Source organism: Podarcis erhardii, assembly GCF_964252035.2.
Source record: "Podarcis erhardii genome assembly, chromosome: 2".
NCBI classification, from domain to species: Eukaryota; Metazoa; Chordata; class Lepidosauria; order Squamata; family Lacertidae; genus Podarcis; species Podarcis erhardii.
The window spans coordinates 39,139,921-39,162,533 of NC_138498.1; the positions used below are offsets into that span (position 1 = coordinate 39,139,921).

The window sequence follows — 22,613 nt, forward strand, 5'->3', positions numbered from 1 at the left end:
GAGATTCAACATAGTGTGAACTGGTGTCCACCAACAACAAGGTTTCTCCTTCACCTTCTCCCCACTACAGCCCACTGTGTACTCCCAAAATCTACTGTGGAACTTTGGGGGGGGGGCTCTCTGAAGCTGGGGGGAGGGGACAGCTGGATGGAAATTGAAAGTCCTGTTCTGACCAGTAATATTTGTTCAAAGTGTATAGGTTGTGTTAATTTACATTTTTGCACAAATACGTGCAATTTATTCTGAACTACTTTACTTGTGTGCTACTTCCTATTTAACTCACATCCAGGGTTCATATCATTTGCATTGTATGTATTTTCAGTTTGGAACCAGATAATAAACCCCTAAAAGAGTGCTCAATTTAGAGCTGATCCCTTTGCTATAACATTATGATGTGAATACTAAGTAACATACTCTTGATATTATTTGTTTAAATGAATCTATTTAACATGAGTTTTCATAGTACTGATCAGTGATTTAAAAAATATTATAACCCAAAATCAGGGACGCGGGTGGTGCTGTGGGTAAAACCTCAGCGCCTAGGACTTGCCGATCGCATGGTCGGCGGTTCGAATCCCTGCGGCGGGGTGCGCTCCCATCGTTCGGTCCCAGTGCCTGCCAACCTAGCAGTTCGAAAGCACCCCCGGGCGCAAGTAGATAAATAGGTACCGCTTTATGGCGGGAAGATAAACAGCATTCCGTGTGCTGCGCTGGCTCACCAGATGCAGCTTGTCACGCTGGCCACGTGACCCGGAAGTGTCTGCGGACAGCGCTGGCTCCCGGCCTATAGAGTGAGATGAGCGCACAACCCTAGAGTCGGACACGACTGGCCCGCACGGGCAGGGGTACCTTTACCTTTATAACCCAAAATCACCTGTTGATTTAATAGCTCCATACAATTGAATTTGATATCTTATGACTACATACAAGGTGAAAGGCTTATTTAGAACCTTTGCATACTTGGCAACCTGCCTTGATCTTTACAGTTTCTCCCAAGGACAAGACAGCCCTTTGGACAGCATTGCAACAATCCAGCATAGAGTTGCATATGGTTAAGCCCCAGTGCTCATTAGGTTCATTCTTAGTTTAGAGGGCACAGTACAGTTCAGAAATAGTTGATACACTCATCTCAAGAAAGTGCTTTCTTGTAAAACAAAAAACAGTATTTTAGGTCCTTGTTTAGCAATATATGTTTGCATTTTCCTGTTCATCCCATTTGGTGTTCAGCAGCTGGGCTCAATATAACAATGACAATGTGCTTTGTTACCATTTACTTAAACTAACCATATAAGATTTTGCTCATTTATTTTAACATTCGTTTTCTGCCTTTGCTTCATGAAGAGAAACCCAAAGTGATTAAAGATAAGAACTAAGGCTTAATGTGAACTGCAAGTAAACTTCAGTTTCATGGTGATTCACTGATTATATAATAATCTTTCTGAGAGTCAACATATATTCATGAAACTGAGAACTGTGTTCAACTGAATGCACAATAGGGCAGAATTAAGACTGTTACCAGAAATGCACAATCCTTCCAGGTCTCTAATACTTACTAATAAGTTAAAATGAAAAGCCATGTCCATATTTAGTATGCAAAGGACTCTAACATCTTTATTTTCTAAAGAGTGAGGGGAATAAACATTAATTACAGGAAGTGGCAAAGAGCTTCACATTTTGTGCTTCTCTTCAGTCACTCTACATCTCTTTGTTGAGCTTATTCTTCGCTTACAACAACTTTCTTGTGCACCTCTCGGGTCTTCACCCGGAGCTTGTTAACCTGGGACTCAGCAATGTCAGCCCGCTCCTCAGCCTCTTCCAGCTCATGCTGAATCTTGCGGAACTTCGAAAGGTTCACATTGGATTGTTCCTCCTGATAACAGACAGAGAGATATGAAAATGGCAGAAATAGGTCCTTCCTGGTTTTCAGCCTGCACCAGATTGAATTCTTAGCAAACTAGACACATAACATGTACTAATTTTTCTCAGGCCATTTTGAAGGTCATACAATTCAATTTAAAGCTAAAACTGCAAGTATGTGAATAATTCTATAATATTTAAGATAATAGGGCAGCTCCTGAATGCGCAGAGCTCCATGGGGTCTTCACCTCTTAGGTGCACAAGAACAGTGTATAAATTCTCTTAGGAGAAATGCTGTAAATTCAAAATATTTGTATGTGATATAAACATGTTCTGCTCAAAACTAGACTTCATTATTCAGTAGGGTTTTGTGTGCTGGTGCAATACATACAAGGCAAAACTTTTGAACCATGTTCTGTGTGATACTTACAGCTTCCTCAGCTTGTCGCTTGTATGCTTTCACTTTGAGCTGTAGTTTATCTACAAGATCCTGGAGTCTCAGAACATTCTTCCGGTCTTCTTCAGCCTAAATGTTTAAAAGTAAGAGAAGAGAGTGTGAACTCACATGCAAGTACCTACGACATTTTCAGATAAAAGTAGGGCTGCCATACGTCCGGGAATCAGGTTCTGGTAATGGCTTCCGTGCAGATTTTATGGCAAGCAGGGCAATTTTTGTTTTTTAAAATGCTTTAAAATATTTTTAAAAGCCTAAAAACTTAATTTGGTGGGGGGGGGGAAGAGAGATGTTCCCAAACAACAACTTTGACCCCCCCCCCAAAGAAAAGCTCAACAACTTTGTCCGGATTTTCACTTTTGGGAATATGGCAACCCTAGATAAAAGGAAGTCTCCATTCTCACCTGATAGGTCAGTTCCTTTACTCTTCTCTCATACTTTCGTACACCTTTTATAGCCTCAGCACTGCGCTTCTGTTCATTCTCACACTCAGCTTCCAGCTCACGAACCTGAAATGCAAAAACAAAGGCGTCTGCATTTTAGCTGGTATTCTAATCCAAGTGCTACTCACTAAATCATGATGATGTATATGGAAATATGGCTGTAATGATAAGCTGCAGCTGAATGGGTAGAAACTTTCTAGGTACATTTGTCCCATCTTTCCCTTGGCACCCTTTTCATTCCTCTGATAGCAACTTTCAACCTTATCTTCTGTCAGCTTCCTTACCTGAGCTGCCCCAATTCATAGAACCATATAATAGAAGATTCCTTCTTCCTTTCATTTCTATTCATCTGTGGCCCATCCCTGTGGCCTTGCTACCATGAGCCCCTCCAAATTCTCAGACACTGAATATGTACCCCTGTTTCCCCAAGTCCTGCTCTGTCACCCAACGTGTGTTGTGTGTTTCTGGTTACTTGACATGGTTACTAGTGTTGGTTCCTAGATATGCAAATAGGTCTGACGTTGGTGTGGAGGTAGGAGTAATAACTGAAGCAAAGGGGAAAGTTTCTTCTGTGTAGTTTTCAGAGAGAATGGGCATTTGTGCGCAAAGGGGAGACTTTCTCCCAGAAGAAAGGCATCAAGAATATATAAAAAAGCAAACTACTACTACCATTGCTGCCTTCCGAACTTTCAGATAGTACCTCTCCTAGATGGTATGTCTCCTGCCTATGCGGGCAAAGCAGGGAGTGAAGACGTGAAAGTGTGGAAAATGATTATTCAAGATTCAAAACGCATGGAGAAACTGTTCCTCTATGAGATATACGCACTCTGGCCTCCAGTTTCTGGATCTGTTTCTTCCCTCCTTTCAGTGCCAGCTGCTCTGCTTCATCAAGACGGTGCTGCAAGTCCTTCACAGTCTGGTCTAGGTTCTTCTTCATCCTCTCCAGATGTGCACTGGTATCTTGTTCCTTCTTCAACTCCTCTGCCATCATGGCTGCCTGTTAATAGTTATAGTAAAATATTATTATTATTATTATTATTATTATTATTATTATTATTATTATTAATCAGAAAGCCATACATGCCAAGTATAATCAGGGAAATATTTCGAAAGAAAAATCCCTCAAACTCACATCAGTTATGGCCTTCTTGGCCTTCTCTTCTGCATTGCGTGCTTCCTGAATTGTCTCCTCCATTTCACTCTGGATTTGGGCAATATCCGTTTCCAGTTTCTTTTTGGTGTTGATCAAGCTGGTGTTCTGTAGAAGAATAATAAAACTGACATTTAACTATTAGCCGCAAACCGTAATATATTCAGCATGAAATTCATGTTTCTTTGGTGTGGGAGGCATTCTTGGTTATCTAGAAAACAGCAAATGCAATGTTTGGAGCCTTCATCAACCCTTAAGAAAGCTCTCAAATTATAAGTTAATGTTTACGTTCCATTTCTTATAGCATTGATTCAGGCTTAACAAATATGGAGATGACTTAATTGATGGAGTCCTTTGGAGGCACTTGACCATATCATGAAGGTATGCTCATAAGGAATAGAAAATGGAGTCAGCAACATTGCAAAAAGAGATGGACACATATATATCAGGAGTTTTGACACAGGTAGGCAATACACAATGCCATTTCAAAAAACAGAAGTAGCTTCTTCCCTTTACCTGAACCATCTTCTGCTTAGAGAATTTTATGGGCCCATTACAAGCTAGAAGCTCACCTGGGTGTGGAGGAGTTGCACACGCTCACTGGCATCCAGAAGTTCCTGTTCTGCTATTTTCCTGCCCCTCTCTGTCTGTTCCAGAGCTGCACGGAGCTCCTCAATCTCAGCCTGCATCAGATTAGCTCTGCGCTCAACCATGGCCACTTGCTCCTTCAGATCTTCCTGGCACCTTATAGCTTCATCCAAATGTATCTGGGTGTCCTAAAAAATGATATTGAGATATTATTGTGAGACCATTCTTTGCACAATAACAATCACAACTGTATCCTGATTACAGAAATATATATGTACCTTGAGTATTCCTTGCGTGTTCCTGAGGTTCTTCTGTGCTTCAGCAGCTTGGCGGTTGGCATGGCTCAGCTGGATTTCCATTTCATTCAGATCTCCCTCCATCTTCTTTTTCAGCCGCAGGGCATCATTCCTGCTCCTGATCTCAGCATCCAGTGTGCTCTGCATGGACTCCACAACTCTCAGATGATTCCTCTTCAGCTGATCAATTTCCTCATCCTTCTCTGCAATTCTCCTGTCAATGTCAGCCTTCACCTGGTTGAGCTCAAGTTGGATGCGGAGGATTTTGCCTTCTTCGTGTTCCAGTGAGGCCTTAAAACAAGAATAGCATACCATGGACTCACTGTCTGAAAGTTTATTCAATAGGAAACACTAAAAACCACTAGTTTGTATGCACTGTGCAAGCATTGCCAACCTTTTTGTCTGATATATGCCACAAAATAATTATATGCATAATAGTGTACTTACCTCAGCTTCCTCTAGAGCAGTCTGCAGATCATTTTTCTCTTGCTCAATCTGCTTCTTCACTTTCTCCAATTCATGGATAGCTTTGCCTCCTTCAGCAACCTGCTCCGTGAGGTCAGAAATCTCCTCTGTTGGTTTACACATTAAAATGACAGTCAGAGAGAGCAGATCCGCAATCTGTACACTGGAGTACAAATTCAGAACCCAACAATCATTTAATAATTAGCATTACACTTTTGCCATTCATGTGAATGGTTTTCAGTTGAATGTTTGAAAAAAATAATGGTATACAAATTAAGTGGAAGCCTCCTACTACAAAAATGACCAAACTTGGCAGAATGCCTAGGTAAAGACTATGGTCTTACGCTGGAGATTCTTGTTTTCACGCTTCAGAGTTTCCAAGTGATCCAAGGATTCCTCATAAGCATTCTTCATCTTAAAGAGCTCTGTGCTGAGAGAGCGAGCCTCTTTCTGGGAGGCTTCCAGTTCAGACTGGGTTTCCTCATATTTCTGTTTCCAGTCTGCCAGAATCTGCAAAACACCAGAAAGAAGAAACACAAGAAATAAGAAATGTGTTCATGTGTACCTGAGGGTTTGTTGCAATGTGCTGAGTTTTCTTTCAAATTATGGCCAAAAATACCTTATCAAAGTTCTTCTGCTTCTTATCTAGAGCTGCACAGGCTGCATTGGACCTTTCCACATCAATCATCAGGTCCTCCACTTCATTCTGTAACCTTTGCTTTGTCTTCTCAAGGGAAGCACATTTGGAATTCACAGCCTCTACGTGCTCTTCAGCATCCTGCAGACGCTGAGCCAGCTTTTTCCTAAAGGAATGTGATTACAACACTTAGTGATTCTTAATTATCCATGATAATAAATGGCTGAAAGGTATTCAGTGCATACTGATAATACAAATTCACTTTTCCTTTCAAACCTTGTCTTGACATATCATCTTTTCCTTCCATGTTAACACATAACATTGTAATAATGTAATCATGTCTCACTACCACTCTAAGCTAGGGATACAAGTTGCTGAAATTTTTTGCTTTCAATTGTTTTCAAAATGTCCTTGTGAAAAAATTGGCTTAAGTCATTCAATTCACTAAATGTCTTGCAACTTAACCTAAAATAATTTATTGCAGAATTGATGTTGGTGACTTTTTCTTTCCCATTGAATTTGTGAGCACAGTTTACGTTGACATTGTGAGAAAGCACATCTAACAAAGAAACAAAGAAATTGGTTGTGGAATTTGATTCACTACATTCATTCATTCTTTCTGCAGCAGTGGCAGGAAGAGGTTCCACAAATATTGGGGGGGACACACACCTCAGCATGCAGTTATCGACTTGGAAATTGCCATAGATGCTCATGATCAAGCGACTCTGCCTCTGCTGCAGTAAAAATGTGACTCATGTAAAATTGCAGTACATCCCTACTCTGAGCCTAGCATAAATCAATGTGTGACTTATTCTGTACACTGATTCTGATAAAAATATAACTTGCTTTCTCTAATTCAGTCTACATTAAAAAATATTGTCTTCTTCCTGCTGCATCTGAACATACCGTGAACATTGCACTCATTGAGGAGCTATTAGATTCAGCTGTATGCAGCTGTTTCATTAGATTACAAAAAAACCCAAACCTCTCTTCAGGAAACATGAAGATTTAAGATAAACATGATGATATGCAGTGTTGAATAACACCATAGACCACTGTATAAATTCACAGAACTATCTCATACTCAGGCTAAGCCCAGATGATAATAATGTGTCCTTTCTGTTAATTGTTCTGGTCCTCCACCTATAAATGGCGCTCCAGTTAATGAGGGGGGAGTTCTCTAATTCTTCTCTCACAACTATTTGTTTGGCATTTCCTAACACCCTTTTAAGCACATCATTGCACATACTTGGCTTCTTCCAGTTCCTCAGTCCGCTGAATGGCATCAGTCTCGTATTTAGTTCTCCACTGAGCAACCTCACTGTTTGCCTTGGACAGGGCACGCTGAAGCTCAGCCTTGGCTTCCTGTTCTTCTTCATATTGTTCCCGAAGGAGGTCACAGTCATGTCTAGCAGATTGTAAGCCATGGGCCAGTGCATTCTTGGCCTATAGAATTAACACAGAATTGTAGATTATATAAATATTCGGAGTGGGCTTCATCACATACGATTGCCAGTCCACAAGATGAAGTAAGCACACAGAGAATGAGATGTATAAAACATAAATAATTATGCAGGTGAGGCAATTCTTGCAGTAGTGAATCTGTGAGAAAAAAGCTGCCCAGTGTTTCTGGCATTATAACAGATGATAAAATAAATTCTTGATTCCAAATCTTCACCTTTATCTCTTCTTCAAGTTGTCTCTTCAGTTCTTCAATTTGTTGAGTAAAAGCTTGCTTGCCTCTGGAAAGCTGGGAAATCAAAGCATCTTTTTCATCTACCTGTCGTGAGAGTTCACCTGAAGTAGAGAATATATAACATAATTTAACATAAGTAAATTGAAAATTTATATTAAAATGAATATCTGAAATCTCCAAGATTTAATCATTTTTGCATAGGTCTGGACAATTATTTGGTACAATGATGGTGTTCACAGTAGACATATTAAGTAGTAAAAAAAGTGAAGGTGATATTCAATATTAGTTATAATAAGAGAAGACCTGCTGAAATCTATGGACTTAAGTGTTTTAATTTCCATAGGTGTGGTTCTTCAGCCCCTGAATTAGGTATCTGGATGGGAAGTGCTGCCCTTTAAGGACTCTTAAGGGGATCCCCATCTAAGGGGATCCCCTATCCAGCCCAATGCCTCTTCCACCTTCAAGGTTGTTCTACCTTCAAGATTGCTATGAGGTAGTGGAAAGAAATGGCCAATTTTTCCTGGGCCCTGCACCACGCATCTCCTTTTATTTATCTGGAGTGGACCTGGTAGGGGGAAGTCTTCCCCCAGGGCTGCTCCAAGGCCCCATCTCTCAGGAGCCCAGCTCATGCACCGATTGGCTCCTGAAGCCTTGCAGGCTCTCCTGGCTTCAGCCCAACTGTGAGAGGCCGGAAATCACCCTTCCTATCCTGCAAAAGCTGAAGCACCATCTCTCCATGCAGCCACCAAACCGAGCTACAACCACCACTCCCGCTGAATTGGGGACGGGATGGGAAATATCACCCATAGTTGTATTTTTGCAGAACAAGCCATGTCCTTCTCACAAATATCTCCAGCATTTTAGAAATTTGTTTAAGCATCTTACCAGATTCTGTCTGCAAACGAGCTCTTTGAGCATTCAGGTCATTAATGGAACGTTGATGCTCTTCTTCTTTTGTTTTAAGCTCACTAAGCTGATCTTCTAGGGTGCGGCACATCTTTTCAAAATTAGCCTATAGGTGTACAGTGAAAGAACCATATTAACTAACACCATTGTACTTTGCATATTGTAACACTTTGTAGTATTCAGAATGGACACTTTGTATATGTTTTAGAGCCACAGAAAGCATATAGTCCAGAAGCATATAACACCGAAGAATGGGGAATGTCTTGAATAATGAAAAATAATATGTAATAAGGAGTCCTGAATAAGTGATGCATTATTTAAGGGGGGAAATGAGGAATATATATATATATATGAGATGGAAAAAAAATTGGTCATCTTACAAATAGAAACAGCATTAAATAGAAACAGCATTATATATGGATGGATAGAGATGCTAATGTAATAAAAATTACTTTTCTTTTTTCCCCACAGAAGTTGAAATTCTTTTTAAATAACAATTACCTCACTCCAATCCTGTATAAAGCTACAGAAATGTAAATCCAATATGTATATTTTGTGATTGCAATATATATATATATATTGAAATTGCTGTATGATACCTTGCCTTTGGAGACAGATTCCAAATTACTAGCAAGGTCATCAATCTCCATCTTCAGCTCACTCTTCTCCTTCTCTAGCTTCTGTTTCACACGTTGCAGGTTATCAATTTGTTCCCCAAGTTCAGCTGCACTGTCTGCATGCTTCTTGCGGAGAGCAGCTGTTGTGGCTTCATTTTGCAGAGTAGCCTCTTCAAGGTCCCTGCGCATTTTCTGGAATTCTGCCTCACGTTTCTTGTTCATCTCAATCTGAGCCGCGGTTGCCCCACCAGCTTCCTCCAGACGTTCACTGATCTCTTCAAGTTCTCTGGAGAGATCAGCCCGCTGCTTCTCTGCTTTGGCCCGAGATGCACGCTCAGCCTCAATCTCCTCCTCCAATTCCTCAATACGGGCCTAGAGAAAGAGAAGCATCCATTAACACTCACAATATATTCTCAGAGGAAGTAGTTTTCATAGTGACAATGGATCTGATATATGCTTAACTTGCCTGTAACTCCTTTATCTTCTTCTGAAGTTGTAAGCCCAAGGCCTGCTCATCTTCAATTTTGCTTTGGAACTGGCTGATTTCAAATTCTTTCCTTTTCACAACAAAACACAATGATTTTTTGAGTCCAAATCAAATAATAATAGTTGGGTTCTATAGAGACCTTCTAAAAGGTCTTCCAGAAGCAAACCTTACTTACTTCTTCAGCTTTTCATCCAGCTGCTGCTTATCATTTTCCAAATCCATTAAGGATTCTTGAGACAGCTTCAGATCACCTTCAAGCTTCCTCTTGGCTCTCTCCAGGTCCATGCGTATCTTCTTTTCTTGCTCCAGGGACCCTTCAAGCTGAAGACAAAGAAGGGACAGAGACTTTGTCACACTAATGCTACCTTTACCCCACGGTTATTCTTCTGCATGTGTTGGTGCTTACATCGTCCACTTGCTGCTCCAGCTTGGTCTTTGCTTTGGTCAGAGTATTGACTTTGTCCTCCTCTGCCTGCAGGTCATCCAAGGTCTGTTGATGGGCCTCTTGGAGGGCTTTCTTTTCCTTGGTCAGTTTGGCAATGGTCTCATCCAAGACTGCCATCTCTTCAGTGAGGTTTTTCACCTTTTAGAAATGAACAAACAGATTCAATGTATCATTCTACCCTGGAATGATAATACAACATTCTGACTATTGGTTGCAGATCTGAGCACATTGTGACCATTACCTTGTTTTCTGTGGCATGCTTCTCCTTTTCCACCTTGGCCAGTGTTAACTCCAGATCATCAATGTCTTTCTTCAGCTCTGAGCATTCATCTTCCAGTTTCCTCTTTTTGGCTGTCAGCTCAGCATTCATTTCCTCCTCATCCTCTGCCCGTTCAGTCAGCTCCTTAATTTTAGCTTCCAGTTGAATTTTGGTTTTGATCAGCTGGTCACATCTCTCCTCAGCATCTGCCAAGCCATCAGCTTCCTGGGGGGAAAACGTAGCATGTAAAAGGAATGTCTTTCCAGTATTTTCACTTTCTAAATGTGAATAACAGTACTGGTAATGTTCCAGAGAATAATCCATGTTTCATTTCTGTAGGATTTCAGTAGGATTTCTGGGTAGATTTTCCTACTGAATGTAATCTGTGTTCTGAAAATGTTAATCTATATTAATCTGTGATTAATTGTATAGAAATTGTATTTGTATAAGTGAATTAAATTCATTTTCCTATCATGTCTAGGCAACTGTAATGTTTCCTCAGACAGTAGCGTTTGCTGGTGACTTTACTAATATTTTCCAGACTCAAGAAACAAGTTGCAAAGTGTTGCCAAATGATCATGAATGCTGTTTTCCTTCCATGAGTGTTTTTTATATTACATAATTGTAACCACAATGTCAGCTTCCCCACTACCTTTCTCTTAGTCTTTCACACAGTAGGTATAAATAAACTGGGCTGAATGTGTCCTAAAAACATTTCAGAAAGGATTTTCCATTTATATGGACAAATAAACTATCCAATAAAAATGTTGGTGTGAAAACAAAAAGCTGTATGCTAGACCTACATATGTGTATTCATGAATAAAATGCAGTCTTCATAGTGTCTTATATATTATACTCAGTGCCAGATTGTATGGTGTACACCCACCCACACAGCGCCATATTTTGGGGATAGCCTAAATAACCCCAAATATTCACAGTGTACTTTCCCTACAATGTGTGCATTCCTCTACCTAAATTTTATCAAGAATAAAATCAAATTAATGGCGCCAATAACACTTACAGACTGGACTTGGAGCTGCAAGTCATTCTTCTCTTGGATCAGAGACACCATTTTTTCTTCAAGTTCCTTTCGTTTTGCCTCTGACTTGGCAAGCTCTTCTTTAGTTTTCTGAAACTCTTCTTTCATGGTGGCCATCTCTTTCTCTGATTCAGCACTCTTTAGCAAGGGCTTGATCTTGAAATATAACTTCATCCAGGGCCAGTGCTTGACGTTCATGAATGACCGGACATTGTATTGAATAGTAAAGATGGCCTCTCTGTCAACAAAGTTAAGATTCATATTAAATGGCATGTAGAGCAGGGCAACCAAATCAGGCCTTCTGATAGTGCTTTTCTAAATAACTGTGAGGGCTATACCTCCTTTCCAACATTTTCTGGTACTCTGTCCTTGCTAAGAAGCCACGACACATAGCCTGTGTACGTGTTATCAGATGAGCCAGCTTGTCGTCTCTCATCTCTTCCAGAAGACCCAAAAGACCAGCTTTGAAGAACACCTGGAGAAAAGAAAGGTTGCAGAATGTCACAAATGCAACCTTGTCCTAATTAAAGAAAATGTATTTGCATCAGAGATAGTTTATACCTTAGTATGTCCAAATCTATACTGGGTGTGGTCAATATCAATAGATCCAAGAAGCTTTTCAGATGCTTTCTTGCTATCAATGAACTGGCCTTCTGGAATTGCACTTGCATTTAAAACCTTGTATCTGTTGGAGAAAACAGAAGATGCTGGTGTCTTGCCATTAAATTCACTAGTTTCATGAATAGCAAATTGTTGTGGATATTAGTTTCCAAAAACTTGCCAAGGAATTATTGAGTAAAAATGAATTATTATAAAATAGTTGTTGATCTCTGAAAACATTCAAAGCATGTTGAGAAAACAACACTTGATTCAAAGGAGTTGTCTAGTCTGGGATATTCATCAACGCTGAATAAATATAATCTTGCTGTTAACTGAATTTATGATGAAGGGTTGTTTTTTTATAAAGTCAAGAAAGCATATGAGATGTGAAATGTACAGAATGGAGCTCTATAGGAGGGCCAAACTAACCTCTGTTTGAAATCAGCATAAACGATCCTACTAGGGAATCCCTTTCGGCAAATGCGGATGCCTTCCAGCACACCATTACACCTCAGTTGATGCAGTACAAGTTCATGTTCCATTGCACCTTTCAAAAAAATCAAAGAGGAATTAGCACCATTTTGTAAGGGCAAATACTGTTGCACTTATATGTATTTATTCCTGTTCAGATTTCTCAATATTTTGAACACCTGAGGCACAGAAAACTTAGCCTTCTTTTACACAAGCTCAGTTAAATATGCTTTCCCTCATGGAACACACTGGACACAGGAGCATTCTTTAGACTGCTAGGGTATGTTCATATAAATAACCAACAGTGAGGGGAACCTTACACATTTTTCATGGTGTGGAGAATGTATTTACAACTGCAAGCTAAATATATTCTACTATTACTTTTAAAATTCAGAAGGAAATCCAAACATGACAAATTAGACCATGATCAGAACATGGAATGAAAATTTAATGGCGTACTTGTGAAATGTCTCGCTAGCAGTTTCCCTTTTGCCGTGCATGCCAAGTGAAACCAACCTGATCCATTGTGTTGCTTTGCATTATACTTTTCTCAAAGTTTGTATGTTGTGCAAGACTTGGATTAATGCTTAATAAGAAACTAAATAATAATAATAATAATAATAATAATAATAATAATAATAATAATAAATTTATACCCCGCCCATCTGGCTGGGCCTCCCCAGCCACTCTGGGCGGCTTCCATAAAAACCAAAAATACAGTAAAATATCACACGTTAAAAACTTCCCTGAACAAGGCTGCCTTAAGATGTCTTCTGAATGTCAGGTAGTTATTTATCGCTTTGACATCTGATGGGAGGGCGTTCCACAGGGCGGGTGCCACTACCGAGAAGGCCCTCTGCCTGGTTCCCTGTAGCTTTGCTTCTCGCAATGAGGGAACCGCCAGAAGGCCCTCGGCGCTGGACCTCAGCGTCCGGGCAGAATGATGAGGGTGGAGATGCTCCTTCAGGTATACTGGACTGAGGCCGTTTAGGGCTTTAAAGGTCAGCACCAACACTTTGAATTGTGCTCGGAAACATACTGGGAGCCAATGTAGGTCTTTCAAGACCGGTGTTATATGGTCTCGGCGGCCGCTCCCAGTCACCAGTCTAGCTGCTGCATTCTGGATTAGTTGTAGTTTCCGAGTCACCTTTAAAGGTAGCCCCACGTAGAGTGCATTGCAGTAGTCCAAGCGGGAGATAACCAGAGCATGCACCACTCTGGCGAGACAGTTCGCAGGCAGATAGGGTCTCAGCCTACATACCAGATGGAGCTGGTAAACAGCTGCCCTGGACGCAGATTTAACCTGTGGTTCCATGGACAGCTGTGAGTCCAAAATGACTCCCAGGCTGCGCACCTGGTCCTTCAGGGGCACAGTTACCCCATTCAGGACCAGGGAATCCTCCACACCTGCCCGCCTCCTGTCCCCCCAAAAGAGTACTTCTGTCTTGTTGGGATTCAACCTCAATCTGTTAGCCGCCATCCATCCTCCAACCGCCTCCAGACACTCACACAGGACCTTCACCGCCCTCACTGGTTCTGATTTAAAAGAGAGGTAGAGCTGGGTATCATCCGCATACTGATGAACACCCAGCCCAAACCTCCTGATGATCTCTCCCAGCGGCTGCATGTAAATGTTGAAAAGCATGGGGGAGAGGACAGAACCCTGAGGCACCCCACAAGTGAGAGCCCAGGGGTCTGAACACTCATCCCCCCCCCACTTTGTGAACATGGCCCAGGAGGAAGGAGCGGAACCACTGTATGACAGTGCCCCCAGCTCCCAGCCCCTCAAGACGGTCCAGAAGGATGTTATGGTCGATGGTATCAAATGCCACTGAGAGATCCAGCAGAACTAGGAAACAGCTCTCACCTTCGTCGCTAGCCCACCGGAGATCATCAACCAGTGCGACCAAGGCAGTTTCAGTCCCATGATGAGGCCTGAATCCCGACTGGAAGGGATCCAAATGGTCCGCTTCTTCCAGGCGTGCCTGGAGTTGTTCGGCAACCGCTCGCTCAATCACCTTGCCCAAGAATGGAAGATTTGGCCATCGTGGCCGCATCTAAAGATGGTTTTTTAAGAAGCTGTTTAATAACCGCCTCTTTCAGCGGGTCTGGGAAGGTTTCCTCACAGAGGGAAGCATTCACCACCCCACGAAGCCCATCGCCCAGTCCTTCCCGGCTAGCTTTTATAAGCCAGGATGGGCAAGGAGACAGGTGGTTGGCTTCACTCGTCCAAGCAGCCTGTCCACATCCTCGGAGTTAACAGATTGGAATTGATCCCACTCAACTTGACCAGACAGAACTCTAGCACTCTCCCGCCCCAGTCCTGCTCCCACGGTGGAGTCTACTTCTTCCCGAATCTGAGCGATTTTATCTGCAAAAAACTTTGCAAAATCATTGCAGGAGAACATGTGGCCTGTACTGGGCCCCGCTGTTGCAGGTGGTTCCGCTAAATTGTGAACCACCTGAAAAAGTCTCCTGCTGCTGTTTTCTGCAGATGCAATAGAGGCGGTGAAGAAATTCTTCTTCGCCGTCGCTATCGCCACTTGGTAGGCTCGACGTTGAGCACTAACCTGTGTCCGGTCAGATTCGGAATGAGTTATCCGCCACCGGCGCTCTAGCCGTCTCAACGATTGTTTCTTGCCCTCAGATCCGTGGAAAACCACGGGGCTGTCCGGGCTCCATGCAATCGGAGTCAATAGCCCTGGTTAACTCCACATTCCAGCGGGCCACCAGGGAATCAGCTGAAAGGCCATCAACATGGGATAAAGCATCCCCTACCACTCTCTGGAAACCATTTGGATCCATTAAGTGGCGGGGGCGGACCATCCAAATTGGTCCCACCTCCCTGCAGAGGGGAAGGGTCGCAGAGAAGTCCAGTTGCACCAAGAAGTGATCTGACCATGGCACTTCTTTCGTTTCGCTTTTAGTTAGTGTCAGATCACCAACATCCATAGAGGTAAACACCAGGTCCAAGGCATGTCCGCGGCTATGGGTTGGGCCAGGCTTATTCAGGGACAGCCCCATGGAGGCCATGCTTTCCACGAAGTCCTGAGCGGCCCCTTGTAAGGTCGTGTTGGCATGGGTGTTAAAATCCCCTAGGACAACCAAGCTGGGTGTCTCCAGGAGAACATCCGCCACGACCTGAAGCAGCTCGGGCAGGGAATCCTTGGTGCAGCGGGGAGGTCGGTACACCAAAAGGAATCCTGTACTGCCCCTATTGCCCAACTTCCAGAACATGCACTCGGAAAACTGGGTCTTCCCAATGGGACGCCTGGTGCAAACTAATGACTTTCTATAAATCACTGCAACCCCCCCTCCCCGCCCACATGACCTGGGTTGCTGTGCGTAAGAGAAACCTGGTGGACAAGCAGCGGCAAGGACAGGCCCATCTGCTTCATCCAACCAAGTCTCTGTTACACATGCCAGGTCAAGTCCTCCATCCATGATCAAGTCATGGATGGCAGTGGTCTTATGAATCATTGACCTGGCATTGCACAGCAACACCTTCAGGTCATGTGGGTATCCCTTGCTGATTCTAGTATCCATCCGGTCAGGACCAGACCCGGAGGCAGGAATAGTCCTCAGATAACGACTAAACCTGCCCCCTCTGTAATGACATGGTCTAGTCTTAGCGTAACTCCTCCTCCTACCCGTGATCACTGAGATCGGTTGTCCCAGTGCATCCCCCCCTGTGGGGGGGCTGGGGCCCACTCCCCGGCAGCCCTGACCCCTCCCCCTAAGAACAAAATAACACCTTAAACAAACAAACAAAACCAATAAAACAATACAACAACAAAAATGTAAAAATTACAAAAACATCAAAATAAGAAAAAATAATTCCCCAAACCCAACCAAACATCCATCCCACCCCCACCCCCCACATACAAAAAATCCAAAAGAAAATTTTAAAAAAATTTTAAAACCACTCTGTGCCCCTCTTGCAGTAACAACTGTCCTAGTGAGGCCTGTCAGGCCCCGCCCTGGGCCAGGTGGTAAGTGGCAGGAAGGAGCAGAAGCCTCAGGCACTCACTCAGGGGAGTCCTCCTGGGCAGCATGCAGCAAGCAGCACGCAGTCCTTATGAGGCTTCAGGCCCCGCCCCAGGCCAGATGGTAAGTGGCAAGAGCAGGGCCCCCAAGCACTCACTCAGGGGAGTCCTCCTGGGCAGCAGGCAGCAAGCAGCAATGGGCTTTTCCCACTGAATTTGTGTGATAGTTGGTTGCTAAAAATACAATAACATCTGCTTTATTTGTTTATTTATATGCCTTACCAGGTGTTTTTGTTTCATTGGGAATAATGCAGCGCACAAAGTGGGGATGAGTGCTTCTGAGATTGGACATCAGTTTGTTTAAGTTCTCCTGTGGGACCAGAAGCAGATATTTTGTGCAAAAGTCCAAAGAAGGGATGTTTGCATGCAGAGAAGACAATTGCATGCAAATAGGGGTGGGGAAGCACCATCAAATGTAACAGAGATTAAAAAAAATCAGGTTTGTTTCAAGCTCCTAACATCCACGGTCAATGCTTGCTTCTGATGTTTGGGCTGTTAAACAAGTTGCTGTTCAGGTTTAATAGCAGCTTATCTCTTTGACATTAGGAGCATACCATTAAATAAAGTACTATCTCTATGCTGTTTAGGGGAGGAGCTCCCTTAAGTGTATACTGCTTCTTTGGAATTAATCCTTAGTCCCTCTGGTAGGGAACTTGTGAATTTCCATATGTTGTTGAACTCCCAGTCTCCATCATCCCCACCAGTATGGCTAGTGCTCAGGGATGATGGAAGTTTTAGTCCAGCAACACCTGGAGGGCCACATTCCATATTTCTTCCTTTAATAAATATTACAGCAGCATGCAGACACATCGTTTAGGCAAAGTAACACATGAAGCATTTCAATAAAGATTTACTTGTCTTTGTATTCAATACTGACCCCCTCTTTTTAGAGACTTAGAACAGTCAAAGATATTTTACATACTGTACTTTGTTCATATTTGAATTATGTGGAAGGATGCGGGCATGTATTTTAAATCTGTGGCAATATTTTTTGAAAAGAAGACTATTCCATGAATTCAGTTAGATTCAGCATATCTCAGAAGATCCAAAATGGTTTGGTACACAAATACTGACAAATACAGGCATTTCATGAAGCACTTTTAAATTCACGCACTGAAAAGAGTTATAAAGATTATACTATACCCTGAAAAGAGCAGACACAGTCTGGAAGGAAGACCCCTTCTTCTTAGCAGCTTTCTTGCCACCACTGCCGCCGCCACCATCTAAAATTAACATGAAAAAATATTAAATGGACCTTAGATTTATTAAATAATACTTTTATATTAGAATAAATGTTTCTTTATATATACATTAGTCAGAGGGTTGATTACCAGCATCTACAGGACGATCAGCAAACAGGAAAGCTAGAGTCTTCATGGATGATTTCTGATACAGACCCACCACCGTATCATTCAAAGGGTCTTTGTTCTTCTCCAGCCAGCCAGTGATATTGTAGTCCACCGTGCCGGCATAGTGCACTAGGGCAAAGTGGGCTTCAGCCTTGCCTTTGACAGGCTTAGGTTTCTGGAAGTTAGCAGATTTTCCAAGATGTTGGTCATAGAGCTTGTTCTTGAAAGAAGTGTCAGTTGCCTTAGGAAACATGCACTCTTCTTCCAGGATGGAGAAAATGCCCATTGGCTGGAAGGAATAACAATAATAAAGAGATTGCTTAGTCAGCTTTTGGAAACACTTGCCTTTGTGAAAGCATGAAGAATTTTCTGTTGGAGCAAAGAAGTTGAGAAGGAACTGAGTTCAAATATGCAAGCACAAGTCCCATTAAAACCTGCAACACAGGTTTACGCCACATGCAGATCAACCAATTGTTACATCTGAAAAGGTGCATATGTATGGACATGTTCCAATAATATATCCTGCTGGACAATCTCAGCAAATATCTACTATGAGAGAGTGTATATCCTATTTCTGTTTATTCTTGAACAATATTCCCTATGAAAGAAACCATCTGAGTTTCTGGCCATTGCTATCATGGCCATGAAACCTTTGGAACAGGGAAGGGCAACCTATTGCCCTCCAGATGCTCTCAGCTCCCATCATCTCTGACCATTGGCCATACTGGCTGGGGTTGATGACAGTGGGAGTCCAGCAACATCAGAAGGGCCACAGGTTCCCCACACCTGCTTTAGAACAAGCCTCTGTTGACAATGCCATACCATTAAAAGGCTAAAGTATGAGTAACAGTAATATAGTCTTTCTCTGCTTGCACCTGTCTCCATTTCCCTTCCCCACCTTCTGTTGTTTCCCTTGTGTCTGCTTTTAGATTGTAAACTCCCTAGAGTAGGGCTGCCAGGCCTGTTCTTTGTGAAGCACCATGGACACACTTGATGCTATAAAATAAATAGGCTGGTCTAGAAAAATATTTTTTTCTTATACAGCTGTGGGGAAATTTGATTCAATGCAACCAAGTGCTACTAAACTGACACTATATCTACATCCTGTTCAATAAATTGAGTTACGATTGCATGATTATTGCATGAAACAAGAATGCATGGAAGGCCCCCAGAGTATAGAACTGTGAAGATTTAGTATGCGATTCTTTGGACAGGATCCAATCACCTGCCACATCCAACCCACTTCCTCTCATGGTACAGTGTTCAATACACTGGAGTTTCCTGCAACCAACCCCTCTGCTGGGGTGCACTTAAGAAAGGAATGCAAATTGCATGCATGTTCTCCCATGTAACTACAACGTTTCAGAGCATACCAAGTATTCACACTGCAAAAGTTACCTTCTCAATGAGTTCAATGCAGGCAGCCAGATCCATTCCAAAGTCAATGAACTCCCATTCAATTCCTTCTTTCTTGTATTCCTCTTGCTCCAGCACAAACATGTGATGGTTGAAAAACTGTTGCAGTTTCTCATTAGTGAAGTTGATGCACAGCTGCTCCAGGCTGTTGTACTACAGAAAAACAAGAAACATTTTCAGTAACATGAAACAGCCCTACAGCAGCTTGACACTTTTCTTTCCTCTCCTGCAGGCATTTGCCCACAGAACTAGACTTGTATGGGTTCTTTTTCTCAGCCTCATTTAGTCTTTGCATTTGTATGGTTCAGTTCAATCCTCTGAGTGTTTCAGTTCCTGCATGGTATGTGGCTTCTAGTATTGTGCTGCATGCTGAAACACTTTGAAGGCATCAGTTTAGATGTGCCTTTTCTTTGAGATTAATTACATTTTGTTACACATTTTATAGTATAGGAAAATGCTCCATGTTTTCAATGAATGGCAACTTGTATAAGTTGAAATGTTTCAGCTGCCAGAGTCACACTTCAGTATGTAATACAGTTTTGAACTGGCCGATACAAAACACTGTTTCTCTAGTGCTTTACAATTATTATTTTTAAATTTCTCCCTATTTCCTTACATCAAAAATCTCAAAGCCTGCAATGTCCAGCACACCAATGAAGTATTGTCTCGCTTGCTTGGTATCCAGCTGCTGGTTAATACGAAGAACCATCCACAAGAACATCTTTTCATAGACTGCTTTTGCAAGAGCACCTACATTATTGTACACCTAAGAAGACAAGATAACAGCAGGAGTTACTATTGATAGCAGAGAAATATGTTTGATTTAATCATTAGTGAAATCAATGGTTGATATAATGATATGTGATTCACCTCTTATCATAGAGGTGAAGTCAAACCATGCATTTTGGCTAATGTGGCATATACCTGCTGGACAGTTTGGCCTTTGGTGACATATTCATTGCCGACCTTGACGCGGGGGTAGCACAAAGCTTTCAGCAGATCTGCTGAATTGAGGTTCATGAGGTAGGCAGCCTTGTCAGCAACTAAGCATAGACATGAGAGAGATTATCAGCACTGGAATACAAATTATGGGCTTCTCCAGACAACCTACGTATTCAGCATTCATCCTGATTTGCTTGCACAAAGTTTATGTGGTGGTTAGATTGTGCCCGGTCTTCGTTGAGCATTTGTTCTTATTTGTTTATGGGATGGCTATATAACAATGAGCATTCTCCTCAATTGCTTGCTGTTAATCATTTGGCCTTTGGCTGATTAAACTACCTATGGCCTTTTAAATGTGTCTAAGATTTATTATTATTATTATTATAAACCGCCCTGTGAATTCAAATGAAAGGCAATATATAAATTTAATAAACAATAATAATATAATTTGTTTTGGATTTTTAATACAAATTTCTATAGAGCAAGCCCCTTAAAATCTCAGTATCCTGCCACATATCTTCCAAATACCTTCAGTGCCATCTGGCTCAGCCTGCTCCTCACGTTGCTTCTGCTTGAACTTCATGTTCCCATAGTGCATTACAGCTCCAGTTAGCTTGTAAATGGCTGTCTTTTCCTCAGCAGTGAAACCCAGGATGTCAATGGCTTCCTATCAACCAAATCAAAGTCAAAATTCTGTCTGATATAATATTGACTGCAACTGGCCTTTCAAATTTGCTGCTCCACAAGGAGGTAAAGAATCTGAGTGACCCTTTTTGGCCTGTGTTTTGTCTCACATTGCCCCTGACATGTTGTTCCAAGTGGGGCAATGTGAGATGAAACACAGGCCTCTAATTGCCCCATTCTGTTGGTGAGGCATTTGGGGTCTGCCTCACTGGCCATGAGGGGCCTATTATTTCACACAGAGAGAGAGGGAGAGAGAGAGAGAGAGGGAATGCTCTTCAAACAACACTAAAGTGTGATGTACCATTTTTCCAAGGCACATTTTGGGAGGAAACTTCAAGGAAAGCTGTTGCCACATGTGGCAAATTCAAGGGTATGTGGGAAGGATGCCACTACTGTAGCCTCTGCTGGCCTCCTACATAGACACGCGCGCGCGCACACACACACACACACACATATATCATGACATTGCTCCAAGGGTGCATTCTGATCAAAAAAAGGCAAGCCACTGATACTACTCATGGCAACAAGACTATGTTTAATGGAGAGATTGGGAGAGGGGAGGCTGCTGTCATTCCCATTTCTAGCAAGACTCCCGACCCCCACCATTTCTAGAATGCTTCCCTCCCCCAAATAAATTGTAGCAAGGGTTCATCACCCCAAGAAATCTAATTTCTGCTGAATAAATTCAACCCAAAACTGATCTGATCAAATTTCATATATTCCGTTCTACAAGTTACTTACATCAGTTGCCATCAACTCTTCTTGATCATTGATACTGGCAACACTGATCTCACCCTGACTCACAAAGTGAAAGTCATATGGGTTGGTAGTAATCAGAAGCATCTCTGAATAAGGAGAAGCAAAGATACAGATTTATTTTCATCCACTGAATAATCAAGCATCAACACAAGATTTTAGCAGCAACAGCCTATACCAAAACAAGTGCTTCTTACCAATCAGTTCTGGCTTCTTGTTGGATGTGATCTGATAAAAGATGTGGTAGCTTCTTTCAGCTTTCAGCTGGAAAGTAACTCTGGACTTCTCCAGGAGATCTGGCAACACAATTAAGGGTAATTAAGTAAAATGGAGGGAGGGAGGGAAAGAAGGAAAAGACGAAGGAAAGAAGGAGACTGTGTGATCGTCTAGCAAAGTTCCTTACATGTCTCAATGTCTGCAGAAGCCAGTTTTCCTGTAGCACCAAAGTGAATTCTGATGAATTTACCCTATGGGGGGAAATGGCATTTTAATTACAACACATTTAAACCATGTTTTGCATTTGTTTCGTTATCTGCACAGTGCCATTTTATTGATTTTATACATTTCTGATGGGACAAAAATGGTGTACACCAGCCACCACTAAGAAAGCATATTGAAAAGGAAGAACCATAAATGTCTTATATGTACAATGTCTTGTAAACCAGAGGTCTTTTGGTTCTTCCTTTTCATTATGTTTTTAATAGTTTATTATTATTATTATTATTATTATTATTATTATTATTATTAGGACTTACCCAATGATATGTCATACACAGAGTAAAACCCACTCAAACAAATCAATTTCCATGTTTCTATTCTGAGTATGGCTTAGTTGGATATCACTAATAATATCAAATTCTATAGAATTTAAGAAGTGTAGGGGAAATACTTTATTAACCCAATTGTCTCTCAGAAACAAAATGTCTGTGACCTGAATGTGATAGAGAAGCTTCACAATTTATTGATGGTATTGTTTATAATAAGAGAAACGGAATGTGGCTCGCTTCAGT

The 22,613-nt window shown here is 41.9% G+C and overlaps 1 protein-coding gene and 1 long non-coding RNA gene across 5 annotated transcripts in view; one reads left to right on the top strand and one right to left on the bottom strand.

Annotated features, from left to right (window-relative positions):
• LOC309335559 (myosin-1B) overlaps positions 1–22,613 on the bottom strand; it is an 89,367-nt gene that overhangs the window by 61,599 nt on the left and 5,155 nt on the right. For all 3 annotated transcript variants that reach the window (XM_081850644.1, XM_081850646.1, XM_081850645.1), the window contains 32 exons: positions 22,007–22,070; positions 21,801–21,899; positions 21,589–21,692; positions 20,692–20,830; positions 20,146–20,264; positions 19,838–19,987; positions 19,204–19,374; positions 17,788–18,094; positions 17,600–17,679; positions 16,679–16,766; positions 12,369–12,486; positions 11,901–12,024; positions 11,678–11,814; positions 11,322–11,577; positions 10,283–10,525; positions 10,003–10,179; positions 9,772–9,917; positions 9,576–9,666; positions 9,092–9,481; positions 8,472–8,598; positions 7,569–7,687; positions 7,140–7,336; positions 5,873–6,056; positions 5,598–5,763; positions 5,236–5,360; positions 4,771–5,079; positions 4,477–4,680; positions 3,887–4,012; positions 3,581–3,751; positions 2,716–2,820; positions 2,288–2,383; positions 1,585–1,870 (listed from right to left, as the gene is read on the bottom strand). In XM_081850644.1, coding sequence (XP_081706770.1) covers positions 1,715–1,870; positions 2,288–2,383; positions 2,716–2,820; positions 3,581–3,751; positions 3,887–4,012; positions 4,477–4,680; positions 4,771–5,079; positions 5,236–5,360; positions 5,598–5,763; positions 5,873–6,056; positions 7,140–7,336; positions 7,569–7,687; positions 8,472–8,598; positions 9,092–9,481; positions 9,576–9,666; positions 9,772–9,917; positions 10,003–10,179; positions 10,283–10,525; positions 11,322–11,577; positions 11,678–11,814; positions 11,901–12,024; positions 12,369–12,486; positions 16,679–16,766; positions 17,600–17,679; positions 17,788–18,094; positions 19,204–19,374; positions 19,838–19,987; positions 20,146–20,264; positions 20,692–20,830; positions 21,589–21,692; positions 21,801–21,899; positions 22,007–22,070 — 5,088 coding nt within the window. In that variant the 3' untranslated portion in view covers positions 1,585–1,714. Of the gene's footprint in view, positions 1,871–2,287; positions 2,384–2,715; positions 2,821–3,580; positions 3,752–3,886; positions 4,013–4,476; positions 4,681–4,770; positions 5,080–5,235; positions 5,361–5,597; positions 5,764–5,872; positions 6,057–7,139; positions 7,337–7,568; positions 7,688–8,471; positions 8,599–9,091; positions 9,482–9,575; positions 9,667–9,771; positions 9,918–10,002; positions 10,180–10,282; positions 10,526–11,321; positions 11,578–11,677; positions 11,815–11,900; positions 12,025–12,368; positions 12,487–16,678; positions 16,767–17,599; positions 17,680–17,787; positions 18,095–19,203; positions 19,375–19,837; positions 19,988–20,145; positions 20,265–20,691; positions 20,831–21,588; positions 21,693–21,800; positions 21,900–22,006; positions 22,071–22,613 lie in introns of those variants that run through there.
• Positions 1–22,613, top strand: part of LOC309335720 — a 164,164-nt gene that overhangs the window by 60,519 nt on the left and 81,032 nt on the right. The gene's annotated exons all lie outside the window — the stretch shown is intronic.